Genomic DNA, 26,855 nt, shown 5'->3' on the forward strand with positions numbered 1-26,855 from the left:
AACCGTGGGAGATTTTCGTGGTTTTCCTCCGTGTAACGCAAATGTGGGTTAGTTCCATCAAAAATTCCTCCACTAAGGCAAATTTCTCCGAATACTTGATCCAGGAGCTCAAAATTGCAAGGCTACGGAGTTAAACATTGGTAGCCGTAAACTGAAAATTCGGTCGGCTGTTTAACGACTGTAATAGAATAAAATCCCACCATTGATACTGCTTAATATAAGAAGTCATTAGTTTTCAGTTAAAAATACAAAAATCGTTGAACTTTAATAGTTTGAAAAATTGAAGATCATGATGAAAATTAAAGCTACTTTTAACATAATTGGAAATACTGAGTCCTTTGAAAAAAAAGTGAAAAATAAAAGGTAATGAAACTTACCCCTTTCGCTAGGCCAGCAAGCGTTGGTGGACAAATATGAAGTGGCTGGAATGCTTCTTCTGAATCTTGACGAGTATAAACAAGTACTGAAAAATTATGATTCCTCGTCTGTATTATTCAACGTACTTCACCCACCAAATTGGGATAGTAATGATTTAAATTCCCTAATGTGTACTACCGTATGAAATTGAAACAAAACGTACTTTCTCTGAATGAAGATTTTTTTCCCCTACGAATTCATAGAATTTTTCCACAGTCATTCCCGAATACCACAAAATAAGTATGTGTAGGGGGAGGTAGCTGCAATCTAGAAAATACAATCCTTGTAGTTGAGTCAGGATAGTAGTCTTAAGTTTAAGGCTTTTAATGTTTATGTTATGGTACATCGTTGAAATCTTGAATTAATTGCTTGATTTGGAGAATTTTTTTTGTATGTAATACTTTCACGGTTCCTACTCAATTTCTGGAAAAATATTTTCGAAGTTTTCTCTGACTCCCCAGCGAAACAATTTTTAGCATATTCTGTTACACAGCTTATCAGTTACACTGGATAATAACGTTGGTGCACATTAATAAAACCTTAAAAGCATGAATAAGTTAATATGCATCAATATTAAATCTCTACCACTGCTTTAAGCATTTACTACCACAAGCAACCAAATACACATAGTACCTGGTTGTTTATTAAAATATATATATATATACACAGTCCTGTCACATTAATGTGATCACCCCCTATCTTCGACGTCAACGTGAAATAACCAATCACAGAAGGCAGGTGGCAGCATATTACAGTAGAGTGCATGTAAAGGATGTCCTAGGGCATCGGAAAGCATTTCAAGCGTTGGCGTAATGCAAAAACGTAGCGATTTATCCGACGTCCAAAAGGGTATGATTATTGGCTTTCGGGCCAAGTGTGGAAGCATTTCGGAAACGGCCAATTTTGTGAAATGTTTTCGTACCACCGTGTTGAAAGTATACCGTGCATGGTAAAATGGCACTATCCAAAATCAGCGGCGTGCCACATGCGGTGCATCATGGGCTATAGATGGCAGAGGCGAAGGAAAGCTACGGAGACGCTTTCGGGTGAATAGACGTGCAACTGTTGAGCAACTGACCGCCCAGATGAACCAAGGGGCTACCAAGTGTGTATCCTCAACAACGGTTCAGCGAATGTTGCTACGCATGGGCCTCCGTAGCAGAAGTCTGGTTAATGCATCTATGCTGACTGCTGTTCATTGGCGACGAAGGCTGGAATTTTCATGCCAGTACCGCAACTGGGCGTCCACAGAGTGGCGACAGGTGGCTTTATTCGATGAATCACTTTTTATGCTCCATCGGACGGATAAACGCTGGCGTATACAGCATGAAACGACTGAAAGCAAACACCCTGCAACAATTGCCGAAAGGATCCAGGCTGGAGGAGGGAGCATTATGGATTGGGGAATGTTTTACTGGCATTCACTGGGTGCACTCATCATTGTGGAAGGAGCGATGGATCAGCACTAGTGCGCATCTGCCCTTGCGGACCATGTCCACCCCTTCATGCGAATGATTTTTTCTTAGAATGATGGCATCTACCAGCGGGATAATGCGAGGTGTCATACAGCTCACAGTGTATGTGCGTGGTACGAAGAGCAAAAGGATGAGTTTACCGTACTTCCCTGGCCAGCAAACTCTCCGGATTTAAACCCAATCGAGAATCTGTGGGACCACCTCTATCGGGTTGCTCGCGCCACATATCCTCAACAGCGTAATTTAACGCAGCTGGCCATGGCACTGAAGTCGGCATGGCTCAACATCCCAGTGAACACCTTCAGAAACCTAGCTGACTCTCTTCCTGCACGCCTCACAGCGGTCCACTCTGCCAAAGGTGGTTATTCTGGCTTTTGACAAGTGGTCACATTAATGTGACTGGACTGTGTCTATATATATATGATTTTTATGCGGGATTTTTAAAAAAAAAATTTCAGGAAAAGAAAAAAAAAGCTTGGAAACTTTCATTTTTCAGGTTTTTGACGAAAAGGATCACTTTCGCAGATTTTTTTTTATCTAATTTAAAATTCTCTTAAATTTGCAGGTTTCCCTTGAGGCGTATAAACCCTGCCTTATACCTTTTCCCTGATTTCTCGAGAACGAACTCTACGACCAGTTTTTTTTTTATATTTTGAATTTTTGTCACTCAAAATTACAGCGGCTGTAAAAAATTTTCTGCTATTAGATTCAAAATTTTTCAATTAAAGAAATATTATATAAAAAATATTAATGAAAAATTCTTCTTTTGCACGAAATTATCTTTACGTAAGTAAGCTTTATGAAATCATGCAAAAATTATTTAAATTCGTTCAATTATGGGTGGTGAAAAACTCGAAGGAAAATCACGCATTAAAATCATATTTTCCAAATATTTACGTCATATTATGAGGGTTAAAAATTCCACAGGATTGAACACAGAATTAAAAGGCACAGGTGCTGAAATCTTTTACTCTGATTCAGATATACACAGTATTACGTAAGCTGAATAAACGCTGCTATAGACAAAGTATGATATTAAAAAAAGGTGGTATAACAGGTCCATATAAGTCCTTACTATTAACGTTAAAATAATCTTATACAGTAACGTAACAGTAATATTTTAAACAAAGAAACAGAAACATCAGAATAAAATTTAAAGTAAACTGGATTTCAATAAATATGTTATTATTATTGAAAAATGAGGGAAAAAAACATTGATGACGCTATTTCATTTTCTGCAAAGGAACATTTACTTAGCTTGAAATGGAAAATTCAATCATTAAAAATCTGATTTGTGATTGATTTATATTTTGTGAACAAATTACGAAGAAACGATATTGGCGAGGCGTACATAAGGCGTTGCCAAGAAATCTAACCAGCGTGCTCAAAGTCGCTCTTTAGTTCCAGTGGCTGTAAGGGTTGTTCTCATAACTCCTGACCAAACTATTGGCATCGTATTTCCCAGATTGCAGCTATCCCCTATATTTTGAGGGTCAGAAATCCACTGGCAAAGAAATTTATGCTCATTCGGAGAAAGTACGTTTTTGTGTCTGATTTCGTAACTTAAAATATCGCCTGCACTAATTAATTAGCATATTTGTGGTCACTCCCCCCCCCCCCCCCGAACAATCAAGATTGAGTCCTAGAACGTGAAAAACTGATCATTTGATCGAAAATCATTCAGGGTAATTCCTTTTTTTTTCTTCCTGTGCGCAGTACACTTTTTGCATTGATGCGAGTTAAAAAATTTTTCATCCTCGCAAACACAATAATATTGATTTGTTTGCAATAAATTACTATAGTGCTATTTCCATTGCATTATTATTACTCTTAGTTTTATGTTAATTAAAAGATAATATCAGACTTTATAGAATGCATGTGTTTTCTCCATACTCGAGATAACATTCTTATTTATGCGAGTTAAAACTGATACATAAAAGACAATTTTATATAAAAATAATTTCTTGTGGTTGTTTACCCTAACTGAAAGAGGAAAACATATATTTTAAATTATCTTTATTTAATTTTTATAATTTAATAGATGTTGGATATATACTTTACTCGGTAGTATTTTTCGACACCTTTAAATTACTAAGGCATCTCAGAATTTTAGGTACCGCGCACTATTCTCGATTCATGTTCGTTGATAAAATTATTCAAACATAATTCTGCAGTTAGCATTTTTTGAAAGGTAGATAAGCATTTTCCGTTTGCCTTTATTTTAGACTTTTGTTTTAACATCATTGTTTTTCCGTAATTAGATTAAAACAATTTTTCAACATCTTTCAAATTTGTTTTCATCAGTTTAAACAATAATAAATATAAAAAAAAGAAAATCTGAATTCCAACAAACGTGCAATATTCAATTACTTATCCAAAATTACTAACCACAAAATTTTATCGCTTAAAATTTTTCAGAAAAATATCCATAGAAGCCCTAAAAGTTATCAAATGCTATTTTTCCTAATTTAATTAAGCGACATCTTCATTTTTAGCCTTTATTGAAATGCTACCGAATGTTATTTTAACATTAAAAGCTATCAAAACAATGGAAAAACGAAAATTCAGCTTAAAATCCACAATAACGAGGGACGCTATATCTCGGCCATTCATGGCTTCTTTCAACTACAAAATTTAAAAAAAAAAAAACTTATAAACCAAGAGTGAAGTTTCAAATTATGAAATATTTTCAAGATATCAAATTGCAATCAAGTTATGGCAGTATTAGCTGCTGATATGGAAAGCGGAAAATTTGTATGACAGTATAAGCTGCGGATATGGAAAGCGGAAAATTTGTTAATAATATGACAAGGGTAATTTGTGATATAAAGTGAAAAACCCTGAAAATTTTATGTGCAAAAAATCGATATCAAGATATCAATTTGTAAACCATACATGTTTCGTATTTAAGATAATATTATATTAATTTATAATTAAAATACCTACCCATGATGAATGTCACACCTTTATAATAACTAATTTAAGAAAAACCTTAATTCTTGCAAATATCGCGATGTTGGATTTTTGAAATCCCGTAAATATGAATCGCAAGGAGTAACTTTTAAATTAGGTAAATACGAAAATCTATGCTTGATATTCAAACCACGGGAACAGAAATCACGATATCAGCTGATTCCGGCTCTAGTTTCAAATATTCAAAATGGCGAAAACCCGCCAAACCAAAAGAAACAATTGACAGATTTCTGCCCATTAGCAGAAGAATCACGTGTATGTAAACGTCCCGTTTTGCGAGATAAGCGAAACTTTCAAATTTTGAAATTTGGATTGAGTAATTTCGTGAAAATTTCGTCGGATTATAAGTTTTTGATTATCGAATGTCCGAGAACCAATGGTCTTGAGAAACACAAAATTCTGCGATATTCACAGAAAAATCATATTCCCTTCTAATTTTATGACCCGGAAGGATAATACGAAAAATCCGGAATTCCAGGATACCTCTTGAATACTATCACAATTGATATGAGAAAAATACGGCATTTAAAAATTCACAATTTACTCTTGGTTTATTTCTATTTTTTAAATTGGTAAATACTTTAAAATGAGATCACATTTGAGGTTAATTCGTATTTTCTCAAAATACCACTTTTTAAATTTTTATTTGTACCTCTATGTTGTGGAAATGTCTTCATCCTCTTTGGAGGTGGAGGCGATGCTGTAGTATCAGTGTCTCGACTATCATTTCTATGAGAGAAAAAGCAGAAACAGTATAAATTCAAAAGTAATGGAAGTTTCATTATTTTATTTATTGTAATAATGGACCGATTTATTGGAAAATTTTTATAAAAGGAACCTTTATCAAGTTTTACCGTTTTGCTAAAGTTCTAAATTTTGTATTTTTGATCAAAAGTTCTAAATTTTGTAATTATTTTTTTCTTAATCATTAAATAAAATCAATATCTTTTTATTTGAGACGTTTGGTTTAAAAAAAAAAAAAACAGCTCTGCATTTTCTTTGATTTTTTTTCGCTCCGGAGTTTTGAAATTTCGTAAAGCCAACGAAAACTATATTTGTTCTTTAACTATCTCGGATGATCCCGAAGAAAAAAAATTACTTTTTACTTTTATTTTGGTGTAATAAATTCTACCACAACTTGAAAGTTACTCATTTTCACACAAAATTAGTTTATAATCAAGTTTTAACGTTTTGCTAAAGTTCCAAATTTTGCATTTTTGATCAAAAGTTCTAAATTTTGTATTTTTGATCAAAAGTTCTAAATTTTGTAAATATTTTTTTCTTAATCATTAAATAAAATCAATATCTTTTTATTTGAGCCGTTTGGTTTATAAAAAAAAAAAAAAAAAGCAGCCCTACATTTTCTTTAACTTTTTTTTTTCTTCCCAGATTTTTGAAATTTCGTAAAACCAACGGAACCTATACTTGTTCTTTAACTTTCTTGAATGATCCCAAAGAAGAAAAAAATTTACTTTTCACTTTTATCTTATTTTGGTGGAATAAATTCTACCACAACTTGCAAGTTACGCATTTTCACACAAAATTAGTTTATAATTAGATGAATTTTAGAAGACGCCAGGACAAAAGAATGAATTAATTTCGGAAGGTCATTTTCTAAATTTCAATAAACGTTTTGTAGAATATCCTCTAAACTTAAACGCAATTCACCCTACATAAATAAAAATCAGTAAATAAGTAAGTTTTCATTTTTATGAAAGCAAGAATAAATTAGTTATGAACTATATTTTTGATGCAATCAATCACACCATGCAACGCATTTCCGAAAACACGCTGTTAATATATCTTAGTTCTCAAGCATTAAACAAAATTGCGATTAGTCATATAAAGGTCACGTTTCCGCGAAGGCATCTTGTGATTCATCACGTAAATTAATTTTACGTGAAGGGTAAAGGAAGATCAATTTTGATTGATTGCTTTTTGAATCCTATTCATTATTTTACGTGAATTAGGGCAAATGAATTTTTATGCATTTATTTAAAATTAAATTTATAAAAATAAAATTTCATATCAGACAAAAAAAATCTTGCAAATATTAAAGTATAATAGTAATAAGTACTTACTTCTGTGACCTAAAAACTCAAACTTATATTTGTAAGGCACGACTTGTTTGATAGAATAAAAGTAAATCAATAAAAAATTTTTGCTGCTTACCTTGAGAGAAGTGTTGATAAAGTCAAAATTTTGAATAGACTAAAAATATATTAGAAACTATTTTGGTATGCAAGTAAGCATCCTAGGTTTGGATATGTTAAGAAAAGCTTACCCAATAGTGTTGTTTTCTTCTAGTAGTGGATTATGGTTTGCATAAAAAGACAAATCCATGGAATTGATCTAAAATAAGAAATTTTTTAACTAATTAAGGTTTATAATTTTGAAATAATTTCAGTACAGTATTTTTTGATGCGACGAAGCACACGTAGATTGGTCAAACATTAAAAAAATGTAAATTTTTAAAAATTAGAAAAATGTAAATTTTTAAAAATATCAAAACGTATTATATTTTGCTGATACAAACTAAAAGCTTGCATAGAAAGTGAGGAACTTATTGACCTTAAAATTTTCGTAGTTGCGGATATTTGGACTTCGTTTTAAGGTGGTAGCATAAATAAATAAACATGTAAGTTTAAAGCAAGCAGCATAAATAAGTAAACATGTAAGTTTAAAGCAAGCAGCATAAATAAGTAGGGGCCTCCCTGGCCGAGCGGTATCGCCGGTCCAAGCGCTCTGTTAAGCGTGGAGGTAGCGGGTTCGAATCCCGCCGTAACCCTGGATGCATTCTTTGTGATGTCTTTCTCTGAATTGTTCTATCTGTATTTTCTACTTGACAATGACTTATAAGCCTATATTGAGCACACAAGTCAGCAAATGTATGTAATTTCAATAATTCAATAAATCAATCAATAAATCATAAATAAGTAAACATGTAAGTTTAAAGTAAGCCACGACTGTAATGAAAATCGGGAGCATTTTCACAGAATGCTTTTAACAAGCTTATTTTTACTTATAATATTAGAATTTTTTTTTTTTTTTACATAATTAAAAGAAGATCAAAAAGTATTAATGACCAACTGTTATGTTGATAAGTCCTGTTTGTTTTAATAGGTTATAAATTGTTTTTGTATTTAACATTAAACATACAAACAGTTTACAAAACAATACAATAACCGGTCTTTTGAACGGTCTATTTAAAGTTAACATATAATTCTGAAGGTTAATTCTAAAGTAAGGGTTAACATAAACATCTATTATGAATGTATTTCACTTATATCGGATTGAAAAAAATTCTGTTAGATTATGTTTTAAAAAATATGTTAGATTACTGATAGATTAAAAAAAATTATTTTCTAAGGATCTAATTTAAATTTTGATTTTTTTTAATTTTAATTTTTTTCAGTTAATTAATTTTAGTTAGAATATTTAATATTCATTACATGAGTGTAATTACTTATGTATTTTTTCTTATACTTTTTTTTTGCTTATTTAACCTGCCTTAGCTTAAGCACATTTATTGAAACATATGAAAATTACGAATTTTGAATCAAAAAATTTTTTAAAAATTCTAATTTTTAGGGTTGGAAGGAGTCAGAAAATTCGCTTTCGACGTAGGTGCCATAGGTTCGAATAATTAGCTGTTTGATTCGTATAATGCTTCCAGCTTGCACTGATCATTGTACTAACGTAGAACAGCACCAGTGGTAGGCGAACCGCATATTAAGAATCTCGTTTCCGTCGGGCTAAACATGGAAGATTCAACAAAAGATCCTACACGGCATGGAGCAAACCGGGTTCGAATCCCAGCGATGGCTGGTCGATACGAATTCCGCACCCGGCTCGCACCAACTATAGTGCTGACATAAAATATCCTCAGTGGTAGACGGACCATGGGAGACCCCTTGCCGTCATGCTAACCGTGAGAGCTGTTCGTGGTTTTCCTCCCTATGTAACGCAAATGAGGGTTCTATCAAAAAATCTTCGACGAAGACGAATTTCTCCTAATACTCGATCCAGGAGTTCCCTCGTCTTCTGGATTGGATTCAAAATCACAAGGCTGCGGAGTTGAACATTGGTAGTCGTAAACTTAATTGGGTCGGCTGTTCAACGACGGTTATAAAATATAAAATAAAATACCTGACTCGTAAGTTTTTGTAGTTGGGTTTAAAATTGCAACGTTACTGGAGTGAACGTTATTTTATCACTACGATAGATATTTTAAAACGCTTTTGTAAGGTAATTTGAAACAATGTTGTTAGCAGAAACTTTACTGAAAAATATAAAACCCATTGTTATACTCCGTTTTCTGCTCAACCATTGGAAGGGTTTCCCCAATCTCTCAAAAGAAATAGCAAATCTGTGTATTATATTTTAAAATTGAAACATCTATATTTTGAGTGAATTTAAGTACAATGAAACAATTCTTAAATTTTTTTTTAGATTTGTATGTTGTTTGTTTTGTATACAAATTATTACAATTATTACGAAGCAAATGTGTTCCAAACTAATGTAAAAATAATTGTTAATCAATTAAAAATAGTCTTTAATATCTGAGTGTAGGGGGAAAAACATTTATTCTGTAAATCTTAAAAATAACTTCTTAATTTATTGGTTTGATCAAAATTAGCGGAACTCTCATTAAAGTAGATTAAAATTTGTACATTCTTTTTAAAATTTATTTTCAGTCATTAGAGTAGATTGAGGTTTGTTGATTATTTGCTACTGTTACAACGCGAATAATTACTGTCGATTGACCTCTTGTGACCTAACATTTGGTACAATTTTATAACTAAAAAGTTTTTTTTCTTCTCTTTAATCAAAGCACTTGTCTATTAGTTCGGTTAAAAGCACTGTACATCTGAGAGGCACTGCTTGTCTATGACAAAAAAAAAAAAAATTCAATTTACCCTAGCGTTTTGGAATTTTTAATTACAATGAAAACCATTGAAGGGTTCCATTCAAGTTGCAGCATATTCTTTGAGTCTACTTTTCATAACAAAAATATAAAGAAATACATTACATTTAATATCCTACTAGAAATACATTTAATATCCTACTATGAGCAAAAATTGCTTAACATTTGTTCTTTTATGTATGATAAATTTAAAGAATTGATTTTTTTAAAAATTCTTGATCGTATTTACAGTCCTTGACCAAATTATTAGTCGCACTATAAGATTCTATGTAAAATCTTAATTATCAGGTCATACTATACAGCTTTATTGTTTTTATGTGACTGAAACGGGTTTGCACTTGTTTAGGTTTGTGTATCAATTGATTAGCATTGTAATGAAATACGTTAAAAATAATACAAATAGGAAGTATATAAAGATCTCCTGAATAAAGACCCATTACATGTATGTTTAAATATACAGGTATTGCATACAAACTCGTGCAAAACATGTAATTATTAAAAAACTACAGAGCGTCTAATAATTTGATCTAATTTTTATAACATACTGATAAAATACCTGATATAGTAAACATACTATATTTATGTAATATATCGTCTAATTTAACCAATTCATACACTAACGTAAGCAAGTGCAAACTGGTTTCAGCCACGCAAAAACAATAAAGCTGTATAGTATCACCTGACAGTTAAGATTTTACATAAAATCTTATAATGCGTCGAATAATTTAACCAAGGACTGCATAAGTCTACTTTCTTCTAAGCCTAAGATTTCTAAGTAAATATTGCAATTTTTGCTATTATTTAAGGATCTAGTCTCAGTTCGTAAAAGCTGAGTTAAAATTTAAAAAAAAAATTCATATCGTCAACAAAGATAACTTCAATTTGCATTTTTCTGCAACCAATTTATTTTATTTAAATCGAAGGAATACTATAACTAATTGAAACAGAGCGCTTAGCTAGAAATAGATGTAAACGCTTAGTCAGAAAGACGTATTGAAGCCTTGCATTAAGTTGTATTTTACAGTTGTATATAGATGAGTAAGATGAAAGTAATTTACAACAAGTGCGAAGGTCAAGTAGCTCAAATAATAAAATCAACCATATTATTAATTCCGGTTCTGTTATTATAACTGTTTGTTTCATAGATCCATTTTACAAGTCTTGTATCAATTGTGTTACGAAAAAACTTCCGAAAATTTATGAGCATTCTAAAGATTAACGATGAAAAACTTCCTCGAGATTTGGGGTGATCTATGATCACATCATTTAGTTTTGACACCTTAACAGAAGAATTAGCATTCCTGATGGGATGGTTTTTCCGTACTTTTCATACAGGAAGTGATTGTTGGAGAAACAAAACTTTTATTCCAGAATGTAAATAAACAAAAAGTAGTTATATTTTCAAGCCTGACTTTCATGTATCTTTTTTTTCCTATCTTACTGGCGAGCTTTAACCTTTCGATGCCATCATATATGTATTGGTTTCCTATGAGTGATGGGTTTGATTTTTTTTTTTTTCATTTGTGCATGGAATAGTTTTATCATGTGCATAACAGGCAGATTTTGTTTCTATCTCTCTCTCTTTTTAAATAAATTATAATTTTCTAAAATCATTAAAATTGTATAATTAAAACTCAACCTTATCAGTAGAGCCCGGATTTTGATGACCTGAAAAATCCCCATTAATGCCCTTAAAAAGTGCAAAAAATGTCCTTAAAAAGTGCGAAAAATGTCCTTAAAAATGCGAAAATTGCGCTAAAAATGCCTTATGACATGATTTAAATAAAGTAAAAATATTGAACTAAAACAATGTTTTACTCTTTAAAATTATTATGAGCCATTTCAAAAAATATAAAGCAATGCAATACTTGTTCTACGTTCATTAAGGTTTGAAAAATATGTTTTATATCCTAAAATAACAAAAAAAAGGAAAATAGATTGACCCCAAAACATTTTCATTTTGTATAGAAACTTTAATGAATATAACAACTTCCATCTCATAATATTACTAAATATCAGAATTACATTGGATTATTAAATTTTTTTTTGATATTTTGAAATGTAAACGAGCGTCCCTTGTCTGAAAGTAAATTTTTGTACCTGGAGAAGCTTCTTTCAACGTTTACTGATGTTATTGGTGCGTACTTGAAAAAAACGGTCTCACTTACTGACAATTCTTCTTCAATTTGAAAAGATGTTGCTTCACCTGTTAATATCCTAGAGATTTTCGTCACTGTTTGGAAGCCAGTGTAATAATAAAAAATGATAAAAAAATAAGAAGAATTGGAAAAAACTAACAAAAAATTTAAAAAATGTTTTAAAATGCAAAATAAGCCAATAAATTAAATGAAAAATGCCCTATAAATCTAAAAAAATGCTCTAAAGGACAAAAAATGTCCAAAAATGCAAATGTCATCAAAATCCGGGCCTTACTTATCAGTCATAAACTTCTTTAAATTATACAGTATAATATTATTACCTAGCGCACATCCGTTTTCGGGCCAATCCTCGGTAACAACTATTTCCAACGAACGTTTTATGTCTTGCGCAATCTCAGCTCATTTCAGGGTTATTTAAAATTATTGAATAAGAGTTTTAAAACAAAATCGTACGCAAAATGTTTTGCACAAATAATTTGTATTTAGAGTAGTTTTTCGAGTGACTGTAACAGTTGTTTTAATAACTGTAATATATATGAGTTAAGGAGACTAAGTTCTATTTATTTCAATTTTTGTCACTGAGGACTATTTTTCAATTTATTTTATGGTAAAAATCGTGAATACTAAAAAATCTTATATAAAGAAATACTAAAGAGAAAATTAAGCAATCCTAACAGAGAAAGTAATTTATATCATATGTATATTTGTATCATCATTTTATATATTTCTATAATCATTTTATACCATATGTATATTTTTTTAAAATTCATAAGGAATAAGAACTCCCTTAAATTGTCGTATTACTTGTAAACCAACGAATGGAGTGATTGGGGACAAAAGCCTTGAGTGAGGCTTTAAAAGTAACTATTAAAATTTTATTTCAGAGTATTTTAATTTTTTTCCTCAAATATTTGTATCATACAAACAATATAAAGACACGATCTTTTGGTTATTATGGACTAATTATTTTTATTTAATTTTTTTAAAAAACAGTTACTTGCTCTAGATTTTACGAACTAAAAAATGAATATTTTATTGAAAACTCTTAAACCGTTAAAGCTTCTAAACATATTGTTTTTAATGGGGATAATTTGATTTTAAGATTTAATTTAATTTTGGGATTTTTTGAAAAATGTGAAAGAAATGATGTATGAACATTTTCCTATTCGTGGTCTGGATAAACAAATTTAATAAAGAATTATATTGCGATTTTTTGCAATGTATGCATATTTTATTTCACATTTTTTTGATTGGTTTTATAGTTTTTGATAAATTCTGACAGTTATGGCATTTTGTTTTTGTTTTTTTGTTTACCATTTTGCTCAAAAAAATGTTATTTTGAATTCTACATGATTTGGAATTAAATCAATGATCTGTCTATTATAGCATATTATAAATTAAATTATCTTTTAATCTATACAATATTACATGTAATATGTAATATTTAACGAAATCAGATAATATACTGAGTTTGCGTTTCCAGTGATTTTGAAAGAAAAATCTTACATTATAGATCAAATGCGTGTTTCGTTTTATATAATTTATTTTATGAACTATATTTCAAATTTTGTTTAAAATACGTAGAATAATAAAATAAATAATGGTTTCGATTGAGAACTTTTTTTGGAAGATTCTTTGAGAATTAAAAATATTCTACCTTGTCTATGTCTTCAGTTGGAGTAAAAAGAATTGGTGGCTTAAGAAGATCACTCATCGAGTAGAATTCTGATCTATCACATGATAAATGATACATTTCTTCAATCTTTCTTCTACCTGGGAAAGCTGGATCACCATCTTAAAGAAAATATAATTTTTAAAAAAAATATATTTTGTCATTATTTCAAAAATACAAATCTCTATTATATGCATAACTGTAATGAAACTGTTTCAAAAAGTTAAATAATCTTTATTATCTATTTAATATATTTTTTAATTATTTCAAACATAACTCTATAATATGCATACTACTAAACTAAACTCAGTGGCGCGACAGCCCATAGAGGGCCAAGGCCTACTGTGCCCATCTCAGNTTTTTTTTTTTTTTTTTTTTTTTTTTTTTTTTTTTTTTTTTTTTTGGATGGTTTCGAGAGGGCTCTGGGGTGCAGGAGCAGATGTTTCTGTTAGGTGGTCAGCCGAACGTGGAACCCCCAGTGTTTTGTTCCCAAGCACGCTTGGTACTCATTTATCGACCCACTGAAGGGGTGAAAGAAATATGCATAACTCTAACCAAATTCATTAAAAGAGCTAAATAAGCTTTGACATCTATATATTTTTTAGTTATTTAAAAAATACCTCATATATACCTTCATAATATGCATAACTATAATGAAATTCATTAAATAAAGCTAAATAAGCTTAAATTTATGTTACCTAATATTTCAAAATTACCTCCCGTAATTTTTTAAAGAATACGTATTTCTATACTTTGCGTAACTGTAATGAAATTCATTAAAAAAGCTGATTATAAAAAGCTGGAATTCATTAAAAAGCTGATTGAAATTCATTAAAAAGCGTTACCGCGGTAACTTTAAACAGAGGGGAATAAAAATCGTAGTCTACACAAACAAATTTAATAAAATAAATAAATAAATAAAATGTAGTATCCAAAGCAACGTGCATGTAACATCCAAAATATCCGGAACGGTATATTTGATTTATTTTGCAGAATTTTTGTTTAAATTCGTTTTATTTTTGCTTATGACAAATGAATTAAACAGTTTTCGGTAAGCAATGTCTGATTAACTTTTACTGAAGCCAACAAAAAATTTGTAACAATACTTAACATTATGTTTTAAAAAACGCAGCTCAGCATTTTTGATACAATTTCACTCCTGTTTCTCTTTTTTTAATTTTTCATTAAAAACATGCACAGTACAGTACTTCAATACAATATTCACGCAGCTATTGCTATTATTAATTTCTGTATCAAACAATAGTCATTAAAAAGGTTCAAAAATCTTTTGGCACATGGTTTAAAAATGATAACTTAAAAACTAAGTTAAGTGGTGTTGCACATTGTTCAAAAATGATAACTTAAGAACTAAGTTAAGTGGTGAATCATTTGGACAAAAGCACCAGAGAATTAATTATTACAAGCTAAAATCATTTTTGTGAGGACTCAATGCAATTGGAACAATACGTTTTCTTGGACAAACTAATCATTAAAATGCTTCAAATGTATGAGATCGCTTTTGAATAGAGTTGAGACGAAGTTCTGCTATGTATTATAAATAATGCAATGGTCTATTTGCTTGAATAAAAAATTCTTGCGAGAATTCTTCTTTAAAAACTAAAAATATGATGGGTGTATTGAAATTAATAAGTGGTTATGTAAATGACCTCTTAAGATTCAATAAAATCACTTAAAAAATACTACTTTTTCTGTTTGTCTATAAAAAAATATTATTGGATTTACTTTCGTTGGTCGGAAATTTTGCAGAAAGGATTCACGTAACGTTTTGAATTGTTTTTTATGCGAAGATATTTTTTTATGCAAAAATTTAAAATAGAAAGACAATGACGTTCTTTTTTCATTAAAAAAATATTTTATAGTATTCATAAGTTTATTTCCGAAGGCCGCCACTATTTAAAGCCCGGGTCTCAGGTGGTTATTTCAAAAGGTTTTATTAGAGGACTCAAATCATAGATGGTGTTCTCATATGCAGTATACATACAATTCGAATTGCAACAAACAATACTATATATTTGGATGGTTTCGAGATCTCTTTTTTACTACACTAATAAAAATAAAAATGGCTCGCCATTTTCTCGCGCCAGTATCCCATAGCTGAAGAACTAAGTCAATTTCGAACATCTTATGCGTATTGAATACGTTAACGGCATTTACAATTTTTATTCTTTTTTATATAAAAGCGGAATAAGATTGCATGGGCGTGCGGAGAAAACCAACGACTTTCATGTAATTTTATGCGAAACACATATCTCGGAGCATATAAGTTAGGCGTAGATAAAACGTTTTGAGGGGCAAAAAAAAAAGAAAAAAAAAAAAGAGTTCTCAACTTCTTTTATTCACATCTAGATTTATAGCAAAGTTAACATAGGTGTATGGCTCGCAAATAATAGAGGTAGGAAAAAAAAAAGCCTAGAGGAATCTTTTTATTTATTCATTTTTTAAATAAATAATTGTTAAGTCTCTGTTTTAGTCGCTTTACGCAACATAAATCAAATGAGAAATCTTGAAAAAGTTAGCGCTTACTGACCTTTTTTCAAATTGGCAATAGAATATTATTGAATCTTAATACAATTCAAATTAGGAAATTGAGCACTAATGGAAAGGAAATGAAACAAATGTAGGAGACAAAGCTATATTTATATTTATGTATTTCTTGACTAAAATTAAACCTGTAAAATCAGTAATAAATATAAAAGTGTTCGTTGAATATTACTTATTTTAAATTGACTTCACCAACGATTTTTTTCCCTATAAAAGACAAGTGAATTTTTCCGTAAATTGCATTGAATGGAAAGTTAAATGTTGTTTTTATTTTTTTGTTTAGTATAAAATTATTTTGACCTCTTTTAGTTTGCATATTTAAATTCCGATGAAATTTGTTTCTTTATCTACACATTTTAAATTTTTTTTTTTTCAAATTTGAAATTGAATACAAAATTGATTCAAATACAAAATTGAAGTTAAAATTTAAAAAAAAAATTTACACAGCTTTAAAAAGTATTTGAAATTTACATTTATTTTCCGATTATGAAAACAAAATTTTTCTATGAATTAATTTAAAATTATTTAATTTTCTACTAGTGGTGAAAACAAATAATAAGATGCATGACTTACGAGTACGAATACTAAACTAACTTCAAGCATAGCGTGTGAGTTTTCTGGAAGGGAAAAGGGGAAGAGAAAAACATTCTTTTTTTTTTATTTGTCAGGGCCGGCAGGAAGGGCGGGCGATTGCCCGGAGCGTCAAGTTGAGAAGGGGGGGGGGTCGAACGGGACACAGATTTAATGTTCAGTAAATTATATATTTCTTCCTTGATAAAAGTATTGTTTGATTTAGAAAGATTTTTTATGAGTCATTTTTTATTATATATTCTAAGGTTAAATTGCATTTTAAAATATACCTATCTTTACAGCTACACCTGCAAGACTAATTTTTAAAAAAGATTATGTTTAAAAAGAAAATTAAGGGCGCTGTTTTCAGCATCGCGCGGGGAGAGACAACGTCTTCCGCCCGCACTGTTCTTTCCTTTTTATTAGATGTCCGCCTGCTTATTTTGAATTGAACTGTTCTTTATGTTACCTACGTTATTTCTTTGTTAATCAAAACACTATGTAATACGCGGAAATATATATATATATCCTTTCTAAGGACAAGACAGATTATGTAATGCTTTCATTTAAAGAGTTTTGCAAAACAATGGTAAACCTAGTAAAATAAATGGAAAAAGCAGATGCATAATACCTCTTTTTACATAATAAGTTTTTCGAAAAAGTAAAAATGTATATTGCAATTTCAAGGAATTAATCTAAGGGAAAACCATGATGGAATAAAATTATTTTGTTAAATTTTGTAAACACCATTAAAATTTTTGTTTAATAAATAAGAATTAATATTATTTGCGTTTAAAAAAAGAGGGCGTGGAAAAAAATTGGAAAACTGTTAGAGAAAGGAAAAATACCCACCCAGCTCCACCTGACGCTACGAAAATGCATACTGTACGTAATACAATTAAATTTGACCATAGTCCTAGCTAAATCTCCGAGAAAAATTTCAGTTAACTCGTTTTTCATGATTCTAATTCCACATCAGAACTAACTGGAGTTGAATAATCATTATTCTGTTATTAACGACAAAGTGAAATTTTGTAATCAAATAGTATTAGCATTAATGTATGAATTAAATAGTACTTTTCCTTAAATAGAGATGATTAATATTATTTGATTCGTCGAAGACACTTTTTAGAACGAAATTATAAAATAAATGTAATTCGGAATAGTACAAAATTGGCTTTATTTTTTTAAATTCCAGTAGCTCTTAAACATAGAAAGGCTATTCTAGAATAAACAGGTATTTTTCATTGATTGATTTGTATATTGCTTCAAAATAAATTTAAAAAAACAATAAGATTTATATGAAAGATGAGAGAAAACAATTTAGACATCTAAAAAAATGTCAGATTTTATCTTTTTGTTTCATAAATATCTCACAGATGGCAGCACCATCATTTTTCAGTCGCGTCTTTTATTATGAAGAGGTTTCAGAGAGCTAGAGGATTTTCGAATTGATCAGTCAGAACAGATAATCAGATCAGAACAGATAATCAGATCAGAACAGATTGATCAGACAAAACAGATAGATTGATCAGATAATCAGAACACATATTTCTTTCTTACTCCCCCCTCGAAGAAAAGCGTGAAAATTGATTAAAAACTTTATTTATTTTCTAGTCTGCGAGATAATTGAATAATTACAAATTTTTTAACTAGATTTAGCATTAAATGTTATTTAAAACCCTTTGTGACAACTCCAATACTCTCTCTTACAACATTAATAGCAATTTAAAGTAATTTGTTATATTTGTTAAATTTGATATTTTTTTTTAAGCTTCCAGTATTTCAAGCTTTATAGTTTACTATTGATTTAACTGATCTCATTTTTTTCTATATTTTAAATTACTTATGTAATAATAAATTTATTTACTAAGGAAAGAGAAATTGCTATGAAGGATTTTTTTGTGTGGTCATTTAAAAAAATTAATGTAAGGATTTGGAAACCTTAATTATGTTTATATATAATTTCTAAGTATTGTTACGAGTATTAAGCGATAATAAAAATATCTAAATTTGCGACGTTTTGAAATTTCGGAGGGAATTATACTCCTTATCATTGACGATACATTTCCAATAAGCAAACAGAAATAATGAGTTGTTTAAGTTTATTTCACAAATAAACAAATTCAAATCTTTGTTTTTAAAAATAAATAAATCTAAATGGCTTTCAGAAAATCTGAATGGCTTTTTGGGAAATCTCTATGAAAAATATAAAAGAGTCTTAAATTGGTTTTAAAATAATAAATAACTCTTCTAACTATTAATTTATAAAAAGTTACGTATTTATTTCCTTTTAATGATTTTTTCTTTAGTGTTTGTTAAAAGGGTGGAATTTTGCGAATGAAAACCACATTTTCTGAATTATTAGAACAGTTCTTGCATAATGAAGTGATTGTTTTTCTTTATTATTTTCCAAAGAATGAGGGATCAACATTTTTCTTCTGAATTGACCTAAATAAATCCTTTGTCAATAATAGTTAGAGGAGGACCTTATTTTAAAAAGCTATAATAGTTAAATTCTGTTATGTTTTGAACCACGTGTTATGGCTAATAAATATTTTTGTTAATAAATATTAACAAAAATATTTATTAGCCATAACACGTGGTTCAAAACAAAGAAATTTTTTTTCTAACAAGTATTTTTGTTGTCAACATAAATAATTTTGTTAATAAATATTAACAAAAATATTTCTTAGCCATAACACGCGGTTCAAAACAAATAAATATTTTTTCTAATAAATATTTTTATTGTCAAAATAAATGCTTTTGTTAATAAATATTAACAAAAATATTTATTAACCCTAACACGCGGTTCAAAACAAATAAATATTTTTGCGAATAAATATTTTTGTTGTATAAAGATGAATGTGAAAATGATGTGAATAAGGATTAGTAATGATTGATTTTTGTGTAAATTGAGTCCTGATTAATTTTATTTTTCATAACCTATCTTAACTAGAATGTTTGTTGAGAATGCTAGAAAATACAAATTTTTAGTAAAAAAAACTTTTGTTATTAGAATAGATTTCTTTTTAGTCAATTTTTTTAAAAAAAATATTACAACTGTGAAAAATTAATTTCTTATGAACGTTTCACATACATTTAAAAACAACAAATTAAAATGTATAACAACTACGTTACTCAACTGGGCTAAATAGGAAACTATTTTATTTTTGTTAGGTCTAACGTAGAGCTCATCACTTTTGAAAGACGTCGGTGACGCTAGAAATTTTTTACATTAATGGTGCGCTCTACGTTGGTTAAGATTAACACCCATTTTAGGTCTGACAAAAATAAAAATGTTTTTCGAATTTAAAACATTTTAAAAATGTAGTTTTTAAATTTTTTTTTTAGTTTTATGTTTGTAAATTTCTTTGAGTTCCTGTTTAAAAATAATAGAAATTTCAATAAGTAAATTAGTGATAATATAGCCATTAATTTTGCTCGTATTATTTAAAAAAAAAAAAAAAACCCATATTAAAGTGGATTAGCATCAGGCAGTAGTTTAACACGTTGAATGCCACGCTAATTTTACATGACTTGTCCATCTGGACAAACCGTAAATAACTACAAACTAACTAAATTTTGACAGATTTTGATAGTTTTTTTTAAAAGGTTTAGCATGGCATACCTGAAAAAAGTGGTGAATTATGTATGCCTTCGAATTGTTTTAGAAATAGCGGTGGATAAAAATCTACTAAATTGAATTTATTAGACCAAGAATCACAATTAATAAACTTGAAAATATTTATTCACTGTCCGGAGCAAGTTGGCATCTCTGTCTATATAAGTAAAACTATTTTTGAGTGTTTTACATTCTATTAATTTCCTCAAACTATTTTAGCAACATTTTGAGCACGATAGCTTGTTCGAAAGTGATCGAAGCATTAAGTTCTTTCAGACGTTGAAATAGATGTTCAAAAAATGATTGATTGTCATCCAACACAGAACTCTGGTTAACACCTTAGCTAGTCGGAAAGTGGTTAAAACTTATAATAACGATATACTCCAAAAACGATAATAAAGGCAAATTTTGCATGGTGTGCTGAAAAAATTAAATCTTATATTTGTTCTTAGACACAGAGCTGCAGCTGAAATCAGAGTACCTAAATCACTCTGATAAACGCAAAATTCTATTTGGTGAAAAGAGACTTCCGTTAGCCGTAATTGTACCATTGAAGCCTTCCTTACCCTCAAGAAAAGTGTTGCAGAAAGAGATTTGAGTGCACTAGCTAGTTGAAAAGTTGTTAAATTTCGATTTTAAAATTTCCCCCTCTCAGACCCGAAAGTGATTTTATAAAAACTGTATTTAAAATGAAATACAAGTTTTTAATACATTTTTCAGTTTAATTATTATGAAATTAGTTTTTTTTTCTTCTTAAATAGCAATATTTTAATTGGAATTTTCATCTGCAAAAATGATTTACGTTAATTTCGAAATTGATTACTTTAAAAAAGAATTTTTAAATTAGTATAAATACGACCTGAAAATATCAATAGTATAATAAAAAAGTTGATTTTACCAAATCTAAAAATCCTCCTCACCTAAGTTAATTGTGATCGTTAAAATATATTTTAGAATAGTTGTAAAAAAAAAAGCAAGACAGAACATAAAATTAAGACACCGCAATAATCGCCGTATGAAAATAAAAACATTTTAAATTTAACGAAAAACGGAGCTAAATAAATCAGTAATAACAAAATACTTTTAACAGAAAATATTTGCCTTATGCGGCGTGTCATCTTTTGAACTAGGTGTGTTTAAATCGAAGTGGGAGTTTCAGTCGAAGCAGGCGTGTTCAGATCACGTCTGAGTTGTAGTTCATTTACGTAGCACTAGAGATTCACAATGGGTTTTTGGCTATGGTCTGGGAAATATCCCTGAGGATGTTTCGAAGACATTCCATCAAAATTTTGATCCTCTGCAGAGGGGATAGCACCCCCGCTTCGGTAGCCCAACGACCTGTCGCGAAGTCGACCACTTTACAGTAGAACAGTTCAACAGGGACCAATACCGCACAGACTCGGTCCCTACGAAGAATGATCCAAGTGGTCACCCACCTGCACACTGACCGCAGCCAGTGATGTTAGACATCAGTGATCTGCTGGGAACCGTGTCTTAACGATCAGTCCATTGCGGGACTGATCACATCTGAGAGACACCTATGTAAGGCTGGGCTATCCGCAACGTCTATGAAGAGGTACCATCTGATAGAGTCGAGTTAATAGATCTTATATACCAGTAAAGGAGAATTGAATAGTTGCGCTACATTGCTACCACTCTCCGATAGAAGTAGTAGTAATATCGGTTTGCCAGGGTGCCTGAGACCGAAGTGGCCCTTTCATGAGATAGGAATCATTGAGGTGACATAAATAAAGTTGGAGAAAAAATGAGCACATTTGCTCAGTAAAGTTCAAAGGACGAAATGGAAATCCGTAAAGGCAAGGGCTGCATGATGACGAGAAAAAGAGTTACGAGTAATCAGCAATCACGAAGTCAGCGTTTCTTTGCATCTCGCTGTTTAGATGATTACTTTTCTAAATGAGGTAGTTAAGGCCTGTTTACACGGTCCAAGTTCTTCGACGAAGATTGATTGAAATTGATGGAAACTTATTTTGCTTTGAGCTTGGATCGTGTAAACAATAATCCAAGTACTTAGTCCAAGTCCTTGGACGATAGTAGAACATTTTCTACTTTCCATCCAAGTTTTTTCTCTCTTAACCAATCAGCTTCTTAAGTTTTGTGACGTCAACAAGCAGGCATCACATTATGTCATTTTGTTGTCTGTTTTCATATATTTTAGCCCAAATAAATTAACCTGTCACGGTCTATTTCTGCTATTAAGATTTTATTTGAATTTATTTAGTAATTTTAAATTCATATAAGTATGATTTAATAATGTTGAATATGAACGTTGCGTATGCACAAATTTTTCTTCCGACCAATCAGAGACATTCAAGAACTTAGATAGTGTCGACGAATCATCCAATTTCTCGGAGAGAGAAATTCCTCCAATTTTATCTTAGAATTTATCTTCAAGGGATACCCCAAGTTGCGATAGCTGCTACGGACAAACGGGTTCTACCGCAAATGACCGCAAACTGTTTGACATTGAGCTATTTACCAATACCGAATACCGCCACAGAAATCACGTTTTTTGGTCAAAACCTCTACAACAATTCTCCACTGCCCGTTTACCAGGTGTGTTTGCATTGTCCGGCTCAGAAAACCACAACATCTTGAATTTCTATCATAAAAACGTTGATCAGTTAACGACTAGCAGGACTCCTGCATTCCACAATCTTGCATCATAAACACACGAAAAAAGAAGGAATCATATCGGCATCATGAGGTGGGCGGGTTCGGCTGGTAACTGGAACTAAATTCTCGATTAATCGGAAATTAATTTTTGAGGATTTATTTGGTCCGAATTCATGAATATTTGCACAAAACAAATGATGTTTAAATTTATTTTATTTTACAATCAAAAGTTTTACAAAAGTATTTATGTTTTGTTAATCTTATATTATTTCCGCTAACAAACAATAAACAATACCCAAAATATTTAACTTTTAAATACGTCTTCCTTTATTAAGTAATAAAGTAGCTCATTATAACGTCTGCAAAAACGAATATTAAAATATAAAAGATAAATAACACTAACTCGGTTTTAGCTGCTATTCGATAGATGTCCCGTTTAATTAAATCAATCTATTTTTGTATTAATTAATTTTTGGGGAATTTGTAAAATAAAACCTTAGGGGTATTTTTATAAATACCTTTACATTTTGATATTGTACACATATACGCTTAAAATTTATAAAATAATTGATATAAAGAATAGCGTAACAGAAAGCAAATGAAGCTGTTTTCCGTTCAATGACAAATATTTACAATTGGCAGTTACTGTTTGTGGTTTCACAACCTTGGTGATCTCAATTGTCTTATTTCTCGATGGCTATGACTACTATCTATGCTATCAGGCTATGACTACTATGATGGCTATGATCAGACTACTATGTTGTGGGGGGGAAATACGAAAGATCTCATTACGTTTGAACTACTAAAAGATGTCTTGTTTACGGTAATCCGTGCTATCGCTCTTCTAAGAGGTAATGGTTAGTTATGCAAACTTTATTATTTGGCCTAATATTTTACCGTTCTTTTTTTCAAAAGTTATTTAAATTCCATGCTTATGCTCAAAAAATATTAAGAACATTTTTAAAAATTAATTTAATAGTCGGATAGCCGCAATGGTTCAGTGGATAGAGGGGGATATTTCCGTATCGTGATCTGTTGTGCCAACTACAATTGCCAAGGTGACAAATAGATTTTAAATTTGCAATTTTTCAAAAAAAAAAAAAAAAAAAAAAAAAAAAAAAAAAAAAAAAAAAAAAAAAAAANAAATAAAAACAAAAAAAAAAAAAACAAACAAACAAACAAAACATGTAGATGTTTGCCCGGGGTTGGCTACGATCTAACCATTTTGAATTAGTCCTTTTGTGATGTCTTTTCTCGCAGACCGCTTCCCGGAAGTTATCAAGACTTGGCGATTATTCTGCCACAGATCAAGATGCTGAAATCTTCCAGAATAGAGCGTTCGCCTTCCAATGAGGTGAGCCGGATTCGAGTCTCTGCATTGGCTGATCGATACTGCACTGACCACAGTGCTGACGTGAAATATCCTCAGTGGTCGACGGATCATGGGTTAGAGTCCTCTTGCCATCAGGCTAACCGTGACTGGTTCTCGTGGCCTTGCTCTCCATGTAACGGAAATGCGAGATCGTTCCATCAGAAGTCTTTCACGAATGCAAATTTCTTTCAATACCTTATCCAGAAGTTCCCTTGTCTTCAGGATTGGGTTCAAAATAACAAGGCTACGTAGCTGAACATTAGTAGTTGTAAATTCAAAAATTGGGTCGACTGTTCAACGATGGTTATAATATAATGAAATAGACGGGAGTTTACATTATTCGTGGGACATCAACGAAGACCTTGATTAATAGTGTTAGTTGAGTTGAGTTTTGGTTGAAATTTCAAAGAATTCACCTAAAAAGACTAAGTTTTCCATTCATGAAACTATGCTAACTAGAAAAAATATCCTAGATTTTCTTCTTATTGCTTGGCAACCCGCACAAATAGCAAAACTACCGGCATTCTTCCAGAATTATTCCTAAAATGCTGCAAAACTAGCTACTCAGCTTGGAGAAAATGTTTGGTCTTTTCCTACCGAAAGACATTGGATGAAAATGTTCTTTGAAATTCTTTATTTAATGGCTAAAAACTAAAATAATTACTGGGTGAAGTGTTTCGAAAAGATTACTTAATTAATGTTTTGAAATTTCAGTACATTTATTCTAAAAACATCAAATAATAATGTTCAATAGTTAAAACCGGTAATAATATAAACATTTCAAAAGATTTATTTTAAATCTTATTATATGACAAACATCAACTAAGGTGGATGAATTATAATATTAGAGAAGAAAATTATATTTTTTAAAATAATCGATTTACAACTGTATGGTAGAGGGGTAGTAATGTAGATAAATGGAATATTCTTGTTATTTATCATTTGAAATTTCTTTCTCAACTTTGGCAAAACTATGTTTCATTTATATGCATATGATTGAGCAGATTAAAAAACCATCCTTTTTAATAATATTATATTATATTTCAATTTTATTTTAATTAACGAATAATGAGTTTAATGGAACAAATGTTTTCAGTTTACAATGTTAACAGTGTTTCCTTAAAGCAGTATTAAATGTGCCTTTTCTTTAAATACAAAGCCATCAATACAGACATATTTTTTTACAAAATAAAATGCTTTAAATAAATGTCTCATTAGGAAAATTTTTCTCTGATACAAACTTTGCATATGCTGAGCAATAATTAAACTTCTCTTAATTAGTTTTTGTTTAATAGTAAATCAGTGTAAAAACTTTAATAAAAACGTTATTTATTGAGAGTTAGCATTACAAAAAATTCCTGAAAAAATGCAACTGAATTAAAGTTTGTATTGCAGGGAAACAACACTAAAAACCGTCAATCTATATATTAACGAACTTCATAATTGGTGTGTACGTTTTCTTTATAAAATTTAGTTAATATGTGATTCATTTGTTTTATAATAATAATTTAATTATTTCATGAACCGTTTATTTTTATTTAATTATATAATAAATGTTATTTAGCTTTAATCAACCAGCAATTTAATAGTAAATCAGGGTGAAAACATTAATAAAAACGTTATTTATTGAGAGTTAGCATTACAAAAAATTCCTAAAAAAATGCAACAGAATTAAAGTTTGTATTGCAGGGAAACAACACTTAAAACCGTCATTCTACATATTAACGAACTTTATAATTGGTGTGTACGTTTTCTTTACAAAATTTAGTCCATATGTGATTCATTTGTTTTATAATAATAATTTAATTATTTCATGAACCTTTTATTTTTATTTAGTTATATAATAAATGTTATTTGGCTTAAATCAATAATCAATCAGCAATTTAATAGTAAATCAGGGTGAAAACATTAATAAAAACGTTATTTATTGAGAGTTGGCATTACAAAAAATTCCTAAAGAAATGCAACAGAATTAAAGTTTGTGTTGCAGGGAAACAACACTTAAAACCGTCATTCTACATATTAGCGAACTTTATAATTGGTGTGTACATTTTCCTTACAACACTTAATCCTTATTTGATTCATTTGTTTTATAGCAATAAGTTTATTATTTTATGAACCTTTTATTTGTATTTAATTATATAATAAATGATATTTTGCATTTTGTCTAAATTATAATTATACTTAAAAAGATAATTATGAATAAACAAATAAAATATAAAACTTACTTGCTACTGTTAGTTTTCTTTTAGCAGCCCTTCGTTCTTCATCTCTTGTTTTACGTTCAGCTCCCTGTATCAAAAAGATGGAAAAGAATCTAATTAACATAATAAGAAACTAATTAAGTTAACACTAATTAGCATAGCGTTAACTTAAAATTTACAAATACTTTATATTCAATACTTGGGAAGGCTTATATTTTAAGTTTACATAATTCAATATTTAAGAGTTCTTACGTTCTAGGTT

At 30.0% G+C, this 26,855-nt stretch overlaps 1 protein-coding gene across 3 annotated transcripts in view; it reads right to left on the reverse strand.

Annotated features, from left to right (window-relative positions):
• The window catches only part of LOC107449518 (grainyhead-like protein 1 homolog), a 171,024-nt gene that overhangs the window by 7,012 nt on the left and 137,157 nt on the right, over nucleotides 1-26,855 (reverse strand). For all 3 annotated transcript variants that reach the window (XR_011638357.1, XM_016065069.3, XM_071188166.1), the window contains exons 11-15: nucleotides 26,618-26,681; nucleotides 13,609-13,745; nucleotides 7,150-7,217; nucleotides 5,518-5,594; nucleotides 378-463 (exon numbers count right to left, since the gene is read on the reverse strand). Coding sequence is in view for 2 of the 3 variants with exons in the window: in XM_016065069.3 (XP_015920555.1) it covers nucleotides 378-463; nucleotides 5,518-5,594; nucleotides 7,150-7,217; nucleotides 13,609-13,745; nucleotides 26,618-26,681 (432 nt within the window). In the remaining variant the exon portion in view is untranslated. The remainder of the gene's footprint in view (nucleotides 1-377; nucleotides 464-5,517; nucleotides 5,595-7,149; nucleotides 7,218-13,608; nucleotides 13,746-26,617; nucleotides 26,682-26,855) is intronic.

Source organism: Parasteatoda tepidariorum, chromosome X2 (genome assembly GCF_043381705.1).
Source record: "Parasteatoda tepidariorum isolate YZ-2023 chromosome X2, CAS_Ptep_4.0, whole genome shotgun sequence".
NCBI classification, from domain to species: Eukaryota; Metazoa; Arthropoda; class Arachnida; order Araneae; family Theridiidae; genus Parasteatoda; species Parasteatoda tepidariorum.